This window comes from Ipomoea nil, unplaced genomic scaffold, assembly GCF_001879475.1.
Source record: "Ipomoea nil cultivar Tokyo-kokei standard unplaced genomic scaffold, Asagao_1.1 scaffold3401, whole genome shotgun sequence".
NCBI classification, from domain to species: Eukaryota; Viridiplantae; Streptophyta; class Magnoliopsida; order Solanales; family Convolvulaceae; genus Ipomoea; species Ipomoea nil.
This window is the reverse complement of record NW_017619829.1, coordinates 634,325-645,827: the sequence shown is the minus strand read 5'-3', so window position 1 is coordinate 645,827 and position 11,503 is coordinate 634,325. Positions and strand designations below refer to the sequence as shown.

At 34.8% G+C, this 11,503-nt stretch overlaps 1 protein-coding gene and 1 long non-coding RNA gene across 2 annotated transcripts; one reads left to right on the top strand and one right to left on the bottom strand.

The window, feature by feature from the left end:
• Window positions 1-535: 535 nt before the first annotated feature.
• Window positions 536-1,313, top strand: LOC109171270 (F-box/kelch-repeat protein At3g23880-like). The gene is made up of 2 exons (XM_019320337.1): window positions 536-1,076; window positions 1,141-1,313. The coding sequence occupies exons 1-2, from the start codon at window positions 536-538 to the stop codon at window positions 1,311-1,313; spliced, it is 714 nt and encodes a 237-aa protein (XP_019175882.1).
• Window positions 1,314-1,318: 5 nt separating this feature from the next.
• Window positions 1,319-9,169, bottom strand: LOC109171262. The gene is made up of 3 exons (XR_002052553.1): window positions 9,158-9,169; window positions 6,295-6,301; window positions 1,319-1,420 (listed from the first exon to the last, which is right to left on the bottom strand). It is a non-coding gene; the product is annotated as an uncharacterized LOC109171262 (long non-coding RNA).
• Window positions 9,170-11,503: the final 2,334 nt, after the last annotated feature.

The window sequence follows — 11,503 nt, the reverse complement described above, 5'->3', positions numbered from 1 at the left end:
ATTGAGTACTTATTTATTAGAATCCATATGTATACAAAATTAATATTATTATACTGAATAAAAGTTTATACGAAAATTAACTAATATATTAGAACTGAGTTAGAAATTTTGTATATAGAATGTTCACAATTTTTATTTTGTGGGCTTAAGGTAGACCCGAGTTCGAAATTTCACAATTTATATACTGAATATTCACAATTTTTATATTCTAAATATTCACAATTTACGTATTGAATGTTCATGATTTTATATTATATACTAAATGTTTATAATTTACATATGAATGTTTACCATTTGAATTGTGAATATTCAGTAGGTAAATTCTAATTGTGTATTTCGGCTCGAATTCATCTTGCAAGGTGGACCAGGGCCATGGCATAAGTATTGGTTTGATACTCAAAAGATCTTTACCTAAATACTTACCCAGAATCCAGGAACCGAAACCTAATGCGCCGCTTATATAATTGATCCCGTAAAAAACAAATCTAATCTGCCGCATCCACTCCTCTCATCTCCGTTAGCTTCTCAATTCACCATGTACGTACAAATTGATATCATTCGCCTCATACTTTTGAAGTTGAAGGTAGAAGCTCTCATCCGATGTCAATGCGTATGCAAAGAATGGCGTTCCACAATACAAGACCTCCATTTCAAGCTCTCCTACCGCGGAGAAAGGCGAGTGCTGGGGGCCAAGATGTCCGCCAACAGCTTAACCTTTACATCCATAACGAACAGTGGTTTCGACATTGAAACCCTATTCCAGGTCAATCGCTCCTTCCTTGACGCGTTTCGCCCCCTATATCGCTTGTCGTCTGGTGTTTGGTGCTCGTGCAACGGGCTGGTGCTTTTCTCCGTGGGAAAACATATTTTGTTGTGGAACCCCTCCACTCATTGCTGCACAAAAGTGCTTGAGATTCGCAACCCGTTGGTCCCTGGCCACAATATTGTCTCGGGGTTATGTTACGTCTCGTCCACAGGATACAAGACTGTTCTGGTGTTCCGTAATCGCCCTGTCATTGTTGCCAGCCTCAAGAACAAAGAGTGGCGAAATGTGCCGTTTCCTTACAGCCTAGACTGTATCTCCGCGGGAGACGGTGTTAACTTTCGCAACAGACTCCATTGGTGGGCAATTGGTTCTAGGTTTTCCAGTTCATCATGGAGATGTGAAAAGATCATTTATTTTGAGCCGAAGAGCGATGAATTCAAAGAGCTTCCCACCCCTGAACTGCAAGGAGGGAAAGGTGAAATTATTGGCCTTGGCCTGGGAATCATTGATGGCTGTCTCTGTTTATGCATGGCTAGTGAGGCTATAGGAAGAAGAGAAGAGAAACTAGATGTGTGGGTTATGAAGGAATATGGAGTGAAGGAATCGTGGGTCAATCAATTTGTCATCCCTGTCACTGCCTCTCACTTTTTCCGTCTTAATTTTAGTACCATCACTAAATTATACTCTTCCAAATGCAATACCAAAGTGCTGATATGCAGTTGTTACTATGATTACTGGGAAATATTTGTTTTTGATGTGAAGAATAACACACTGGACAAGCTTCATATCTCAGAAGAATTAAAATATTATCGTGGTGCTATATGTTCCTATGTTCAGAGTATTGTTTCGCCACATGAATTTATTTGGACAGATGATCAACACAAACCCTCCGAGAATGATGCTGTGTTGAGGTTTATTTTGAAAATGTTAAATATGTAATAAAAAAATGCTACCTTTAATTTTTTTTTATATTTTTTTCATAATGGAATCTTCAATATTACATTTTAATTTCTAAAGTATTACACATTCTCTTATAAGTAAAAATAATAAATTTTAATTGTTAAGTTATAAGACAGATGTAATTTTTACCAGGTGCAATGACACTTCCAAATTATGCACACATTATTTTGGATAAAAAAAAAAATACACATTCGTTTTTGTAGTCTGGGTAATATGCCAAATGGATGACTAATTCCTTTTTATTTTTCACTCGAAATGGAAGCTTGAGCTCCATTGCCAAGCATACCTAATGAGATCATTCAACATGTACTTTTGCAGTTGCCGATGGAATCTGTAAATAGTAGTGAAGTCTATCATCCAGTGCCCGTGTGGTGTTCATTGATACCAGACTCAGATTTCAAACTCTCAGATAATTGTGAGTTTTGTTATTCTTCACATCATAAACTAATATTTTTCAGGAACCAAGGAACCAGAAACAGTTGCATATCAGCACTTTAGTATTGCATTTGGAAGAGTATAATTTGATGTGACTACACTCACAACTGAATAATTCAAAGGCAAAGGCAGAGGCAGAGATGACAAATTAAACTAACAGACCCACGATTTCTTCACTCCATATTCCTTCATAACTAACACTTTTTTCTCTCCTCTTTCTTCCCCCTCGTGAACCATGCAGAGACATCCATCTATGATTCCCAAGCCAAGAATTGCATAATCAATTAATAAAATTCAAACATAAGCATGATCCAACTACTACAAAATATTATACAACCGTCATCGGATAGAGAAAAAACCAGCTACTACCAAGGCAAGTTCGAGCTCTGATGATCCATTTTACAAAGATGATTTATTATCTTACCTGATGTAATATCTTGTGGATTACTATTACTATTACTATTATTATTGGCCCAATGTAGACTATAAACTACAGCGAGCCAATGACTATCAGGCCCAATGAGCGTATTATCAAATTATTATCAAAATATTCTCTGGTCCAAGTGGATCTCAAGATCTCTAGTCCAATGGATGTATTATCAAAATATTATCAAGGAAGTTCTGTCGATATATACCATGAGTAATACTCAACCAGATATTGCATTTGCAGCAAACAAATTGAATGGGTATACTAGTAATCCTTGTATGAATAAAATTCTTGAAGAAAACCATGAATTCTGGTTTGGTATATTCAAGTGAGTACAATATTCTATTTTAGAATGGTATTTGGATGTAAGTTTCAAACAAAGAAGATTATTCTTCAAGAAGTGGTTGGGTAGTTTTGTTAGGAGGTGGCGTGCAAGCTGCTGGGCTTCTAAGAAGCAAACTTGTATAATTGATTCAACAATGGCTATAAATCCCGATTTGGCATAAATCGATAGCTCATGTATTTGTACATTATATAGTGCTACTACTTTGGCTAAGGCTTATAGCAAAGTGTATAATAGTAAGTCTATGCACATATGTGCGAGACATAGCTATGTGCAGTGACTTATCAAGGAGGGTATTGTAGCACTTGAGTTTGTATGGTACGTCTCGGTTTAATTTGCGGGATCCATTTACTAAATCAATGCCAAGTGATGGGACTTAAGCCCATTGAGTGCGAATAATAATTGATAGAAAGCTCAGTGCTCGTCTAAACTCTAAAGAGACATTAGGCCTAGAGTTCGCTATAGACGAGAATTTTATTTATTATTGGCAAGTACTAACAATTAATCTATTCCAAGGTAAGTGCTTAGTCTTGCATGAAAAGAGGTTGATTTATTTCTTAATAGATCTTTTGACAAAGTGCTTTATGCAAGAGCACGAATTAAAAGATATACTTATATAAACACGAAGTGTGACCACTTCAATCAAGTTTAGTGTGCGTGGTGTCAGGGGTGCGTCTTAAAAAATATAATTAAACCCGTAGTGGGTTGGATTGGATTTGGATTTTATGTAAAATACTCGCCTAGCTAGAACTCCAACATGTGTTTGTATCCATGTCCCGTTGACGTGGCTGTTGAACCCGTTGACGGTCTCGCCTAGGTCACGGTTCGAATCCTCCCATTCCTTGTTCTTTTGCCTTCATCATCACACATTACCAAGGTAAATGAAATAACCTGCATACTTCATCAAATATATTTCAGCCACATCATTTTTTAATATTATTTACTAACATAAAAATTATGATTATATAGCATATAAATGCTAGCATATATAAACTGGAATGTCTTGTGGTTGGACGTAAACCTCTTGCGATGGAAGGATATATTATATATAGTTGTACATATTTAAAAATGGAATGGAAGGATATGGATGTTGTGTACATTGTCTAAACTCGAGGACCTTGAATTGATTAGTGGTGCTGCTAAGGATCGAAAATGGGAACTTAAAGATGCAGGATTTCGTTGAGTTTTTCGTACTTTTAGTCTCACGATTATTGTTGCACTAACAGGATTGTTCCAAGACTTTTAAACAATACAAACTAGGTCCACCACTATCGTTTTTTAGCAAAAATGATCATTCCGGCTCATTTTCCCTCCATTTGTCACCGGAATATAATTTTTTCCTTTAAAGCAAGGTTAAAATAGTCAATTCTTTATTTTATCCCCTGCTGAAATAAACGCCTTTTAGGGCTTGGAGACTTTAGCCCATGCCGGAGAGTACACGAACTCGTCAACGTCGACGTACATGATCCATCTGCAAGAGCTGTTGGCATAGAATGCGCTATATGCGAGAAACTGTCTTCTAGCGCATTTTGCCATAGTCAAAGGTATGTGCTTATATCGAACCCTTGCCAAACCAGCGATTCGACCATCTTTTGAAGATTGTCGTCGCTGTTCATGAGTCACTGGACCTTTTTACCTATTGATCATCCTTATCGAAAGAAGAAAAAAGCTTTAAATGGAAAATCTGAGACTAGAGTAGCCGCTTACCATTAATAGGGGATGTCATTTGTAAAGGAGTCAAAAACATTGATAATGTGTGGGGGAAAACTTCAAAAACAAGTCAGAAGGGTATTTGGAAAAAGAGGTCTATATTCTGGGATTTACCATATTGGGAGCACTTATCTGTTCGACATTGTCTTGATGTAATGCATGTAGAGAAAAATATTTGTGATAGCATTATCGGGACATTGTTGAATATTCAAGGTAAGACGAAAGATAGTATCAAAGCTCGAAAAGATATGGCAGAAATGGAGATAATGGCTCAATTAGCACCACAAGAATCTGGAAAGAGGACATACTTACCTCCAGCTTCTTATACTTTGTCTAAAAAGGAAAAAACAAGGTTTTGTAGCTGTCTAAATGGTATCAAGGTTCCTTCTAACTATTCATCTAACATTAAAAAAATTGTTTCAACGAAGGACCTTAAATTGGTTGGTATGAAATCACATGATTGTCATGTGTTAATGCGACATATGTTACATATTGTTATTAGAGGCATATTACCAAACCATGTTAGACAAGCCATTACAAAGCTTTGTTACTTTTTCAATGCTATTAGTAGTAAAGTTGTTGATCCTGATGTGTTGGATTCTTTGCAAACTGATGTGGTAGTAACTTGGGAAATTAAAATGTGTGGTCCTGTATTCTTGAGGTATATGTATCCATTTGAGAGATACATGGAAATTTTAAAAGGATATGTGGGAAATCGATATCGGCCAGAAGGGAGTATCATTGAAGCTTCTGGCGCTAAAGAAGTCATTGATTTCAATTCTGTACTGATTATTTCGCTAATGTTGAGTCCATTGGTATTCCTAAATCGCGTCATGAAGGAAGACTCACAGGAAAATGTACCATTGGGTTTAAAACACATCTCCCAATTTCAATAATCCGAAATCAAGCACATCATCTCGTACTACAACACCTTTTTTTAGGTTCATCCATACTTGGATCAACACATGTCTATTATAAGGCAACAAAATCCTTCTAAGGGTGAAATATAGGAGGCAAATGAACATCACAATAACACATTTATCAGATGGTTCAATGATACAGTGTGCAAGAGTTATCTCAAGTCCCAAATAATATCAGTGAAACCATTAGGTGGTTAGCGTATGGCCTTAGTATACTTGTGAACACTTATGAAGGATATGATATTAATGGGTATGCGTTTTACACAAAATGTCAAGATAAAAAAAAAAGTATGATGCAAAATAGTGGAGTGACATTAGTAGCACTATCAAGAGAGTATTCTAGTGCTAAAGATACTAACCCGGTAGATATTGTTATGTCGTACTATGGATTCATTGATGAAATTTGGTAACTTGATTATAAGGTGCTTAGGATTCCTCTATTCTGATGTTCTTGGGGTTGAGAACAAACTGGGTGTCCGAGTAGATGATTCGGGTTTCACCTTAGTTGATTTTGGTCGGCCAGGATATCATTGAACCATTTATACTTGCATCTCAAGCTAAATAAGTCTTCTATGTTTATGATCTTATTGATAATAAGTGATCAGTTGTCATACAAGGCAAAATAAGTATTGTTGGTGTTGGTGATGTTGTGGATGAAGAAGAATATGACCAATTTGATGAAACCCCACAATTTTCTATTGGTATTCAACCTGTGGCTTTAGGTGAAGATAACATTGATACTAATTACATGTGTACTGATCATGAAGAAGGATTGTGGATTGACCATTCGATAGTATAATTTCTAAAATATAATCTTCTTACTTGTGGATTGATAATGAAGAAGGATTGTGGATGTTCTAGTGCTGGTGAATGTTTCCCGTGCAATTGTACGGTGAGTAATGTGCGTGAGTTTTGTACTTAAGGTGCGTGAGACTTATGCTTAAGGTGCATGAGTTTTATACTTAAGGTGCGTGGGTGTGTACTTAATGTCAGTAGTTCTTGAAACTTAAGGTGCATGAGCTTTGTGCTTAAGGTGCGTGAGTTTTGTACTTAAGGTGTGTGAGTCTTGTGCTTAAGGTGCGCGAGTCTTTGCTTAAGGTGCATGAGTTTGTGCTAAATGTGAGTAGTTGTTGAAACTTAAGATGTGTGTGTTTTTGTGCTTAAGGTGCGTGAGGGTCGTGCTTAAGATGCGTGAGTTTGTGCTTAATGCGCGTGAATTTGTGTTCTTAAGGTATTTTGTTTGTGTGCTTAATGTGCGTGTGTTGTCTACTTAAAGTGCGTAAGTTTAATGATTAATGTGAGTCCAACCGCAAGATAAGTCCCTCCTGCACCTAATATATATATATATATATATATATATATATATATATATATATATATATATATATATATATATATATATACTATTTGCACACTGAGCACACTGCCAACAATATTTGGGATTAGCTCGTGCACACATTAACATACTTACATGCACATAGTTTCTATTTTAAGCGGGGTTTGTATTTGAAATAATCATATATATATATATATATATATATATATATATATATATATATATATATATATATATATATATATATATATAGAGAGAGAGAGAGAGAGAGAGAGAGAGAGAGAGAGAGGGGGGGGGGGGGGGGGGGGGGGGAAGGTTCAAGTGCGGCAGTGCACTTAGGTCCGACGGTGCGGTTAATTGTAGGCCATTAGATTAGATAAATTCAACGAATCACATTCATCAAGGCTTTTTTGATATTTTCGCGCACGTTCTCACACTACACGAACTGCAAGGTTAAAGTCGTCATTGGGCACCAGAATAGATCAAATCAAAATGTTGTGTGTTTTATGTTCGTTATTGGTGCATTATTAATCTTACTATGGTGTATTTGAGAATTCGTGTTGGTGCCAAGTTCAGGTGCGCCCGCGCCTTCTCATGCGGTCAGAGCGGGTGCATTAATAGTTATACAAATATACATCATCCATGTTAGAAAATGCACACAAAAAAAACATGCACAAATTAGTTACGCATCACCAGAATGCACTATTAGGTATGAATAAAATCATCACACAGTGTTTAGAAAGACACCATTGGTGTGGTGAGTTATATAATGTATTTTTTGGGTATATTGTGTGTTTTTTGGTGTATTTGTGCATTTCATTGTGGTGCTTTTTCCTAACACTATTGTTGTCTTTTGTTAACACTGTTGGTGTATTCTGACAAGCGACCGATATAAATGACCAAAACAATTACCATAACACTCCACTTACCAGGACGCGCTTAAATCTTTAAATCTTCATAAATTAGCCGCTATCGTTCTGCATTTGAGCGCTAATATATATATATATATATATATATATATATATATATATATATATATATATATATATATATATGTGTGTGTGTGTGTGTGTGTGTGTGTGTGTGTGTGTGTGTGTGTGTGTGTGTGCATCTACATATATAGATTTAGGATCATATGAGAACACTTGCTTAGGTGAGAACGTGAGAACAAATCGTGTGCATCCATCTAATTGTCTAGATTAGATTAAGTGTGCGAGAACGCGAATTAAATGTGTGCGAACACGAATTGAACAAACACATTGTGCGTTTGTTCAATTCGCGTTCGCACACATTTAATTCGCGTTCGCACACACTTAATTTAATGTAGACAATTAGATGGATGCACACGATTTGTTCTCACGTTCTCACCTAAGCAAATGTTCTCATATGCTATGATCCTAAATCTATATATATATATAAATATATATATATATATATATATATATATATATATATATATATATATATATATATATATATATATATATATACACACACACACACACACACACACACACACACACATATAGAAGAAAGTTCAAATGCGGCGGTGCGACGGAATTTCAGAATACACCAACAGTGTTAACAACATGCACCAACAGTGTAAGTGAACCACACCATAATGAAATGCAAAAACACACCAAATAATACATAACAGACCTCCAAAAATACACCATATAATTCATCACACCCCAATGGTGTATTTTCGAACATTGTATGGTGTTTTTACTCACACCTGATGGTGTGTTTTTGGTGATTTGTAACTAATATTTGTGTATTTTTGTGGTGCATTTTCCTAACGTTAATGGTGTATATTTGTTGAACCATTGGTGACGCCGCACCTAAGGGAACCGCCGCACCTGAACTCGCCTCTCTCTCTCTCTCTTTATATATATATATATATATATATATATATATATATATATATATATATATATATATATATATATATATATGGTAAGGTACAAATGAGGATACTCCTCCCATGAGAAATGTGGATTATTCTGAGCTTTAGAATCCATAAAATCAACAGTGAGGATTTGAGTATCATATTAATTAATACGAATTGCACATAATTAATGAGGTGTTAACTTTCCATGTAAGACTTGTGTAAGAGGAAAATTTGTCTTCGTGTGCAACTTGCATGCACTAAACTAGTAAATAAGGAGACGACCAAGAATCTCTCTTCCAATATAAGTGCACTTTGACTAATGACCTAGCATTATCTTTTGTAAATATTTACGGTAGAATATTTGCACACAATCTGTCACCATCCACCACTGAAAGTGCACACCCAATATGTGGGGTATGCACAAATACAACAAACATTCTATATCCACTGAGATGCACATTATCACAAGGCATATTTGCACACAAAATATATGCCAGAAGATCACACAACTGAGTCGCATGAAGGGATCTAGAAGTACGTGCACACACCTAGAATCGATAGTGCACATGACAACACCTCTAAAATGCCCACAACGTAACCGGCAAATGAAATGCACACGAATGGAACCTGAAATCATGCAAAAAATCAAAATATAATTAGTCCATTGTTCTCATCCGTATTACCACACGTCTTATTATATTTTGATTTTGAAAATATAAGGTACGGTAGAATTCTACTAAAATTACACCCCTAAAATCATGCATAAAATCAAAGTATAATTATATTTAGATTATAAATACCATCATAATTGCTAAACAGCCCCTACATAAATACTTGTAAACAAATAATCATAAATAACTAAAATAATCAACACCATAGATCAACACAAAATCAAGGGCCAAAATTAGTCCACAGTTCTCATGTGGGAAGTGCTCTTATTTTATCCTTAATATATATATATATATATATATATATATATATATATATATATATATATATATATATATATATATATATATATATTCATGGCTGATCACATAGATCCGATGTCAGAGCATACAAAGCCTATCCCAGTGTGTAAAGCAAGAGGACATACATCTTGCAAGAAAATGAAAATGAAGAAGTTAGAAGATGAGTCTATGGAAATTCAATTCGATGAACATGCACAATAGGCCTATTGGCCCAAATATAAGGAAGTTCGCAAATTACCTTGATATTTTGGTTCATACTCACAAAGACATTAACATTGAAGATTGGACTAAAGCTTCCAGTCAGGTTAAAGAATGGATTTGGCAGGATCTTAAGGTAATAACCATTAATTTAATTTATATATTGATCATTACTTCATTTTATATATGTTAATCTCAAGAAAATTCTAATTATTTGTTAATTTATTGTTGTTATTCAGAAAGAGTTTAATATCATTGATGAAACAAGAAAAAATGTTTTGAAGAATGCTCGATCACGTTGGAAAGATTTCAAAATAAGACTGGTACGTGATTTCATTAACAAAAAGCACTCTAGATATAGCTCTCCCATTGAGTTATATGACTACTTGAATGAACTACGAATGAATGAATTTGTAGAAAATCATCAAATTGAAGAGTTCAAAGTACACCACGTAATTCACTTACTTAATAATCATATTTTATTAGTCTTAATGCTTTATTATTATTAACTATTATTTAATAATAATTTTATTTTTGGGCAAATTAAAAGTCAAAAGTAAAAAGAGTTGCAAGCGCGAAATGAGCATCCCCACTTTTTAGGGTCTACGGGCTGTTTTGAAAAGCAATGAGTGGTTGATATGTGACTCATTGTCTTCACAATCTTTGTGTGCTTCTATTAAATCATCCAAAGCAGCTAATGATCGTAGTTTGGATTTGGTTCGAGCGCGATCTAAAAAATCTGAAGATGGAAGTTATTACAGTTCCAACAAAAAAGAAAAGTGAGTGTTTATGCATACCTAATGGTGTATGCCGCACTGACCGCACGGGAAGACCTGTTCTCACAGGAACCTGGCCATATATATATATATATATATATATATATATATATATATATATATATATATATATATATATATATATATATATATATATATATATATATATATATGTATGTATGTATGTATGTATGTATGTATATTATTGATGAGAATGCTAACTAACATGTCGTTTTTAAATCTTGCTGGTGTTGAAATAGGTTGATAATTCTGAAGAGATAAGTTAAGGGTCAAGGTTAATTCCAAGCAAAAAAACAGAATGATGTATTGTCAGCAGCTCTTGACAACAATGAGCACGGTGGCTATGTGAGAGGTTTGGAGTGCATTTGCCAATATTCGGGATGTGTTTGGTAAACTGGAGAGCATAGGTCGTGGGAAATTAACTGGGGTTGTTTCGGTTGGTGATATTGAAGAGATCACAGAGAAGAGAATGTATGAAAAAGTGGTTGAAAAGATTAGAAAACAAACAATAGAAGAGATGCAATCTAAGTTTGAAACGATGCAATCTCAACTAGAATTTTTTATGAAGAATGCACAACTAAATCCAAAGGTTGGCACACCAACTCAGAGCAGTTGTCATTCTACTGATCCATTAAACAAGCTTCAGGTAATATTGAATATCTTTAATATTTTGTTCAATTTCAATATCTTCTACTTTTATTAAACCTTTTAATTTTTGATTCGTAAGAAAATCCAAAACAAACAAAAAT

What these genes read in the sequence shown, in the direction of transcription:
- LOC109171270 (XM_019320337.1), top strand. Translation starts at nt 536, where the DNA reads ATGTACGTACAAATTGATATCATTCGCCTCATACTTTTGAAGTTGAAG. An exon ending in GTTTCCTTACAGCCTAGACT is followed by an intron (nt 1,077 to 1,140) that starts GTATCTCCGCGG and finishes AATTGGTTCTAG; the next exon opens with GTTTTCCAGTTCATCATGGA.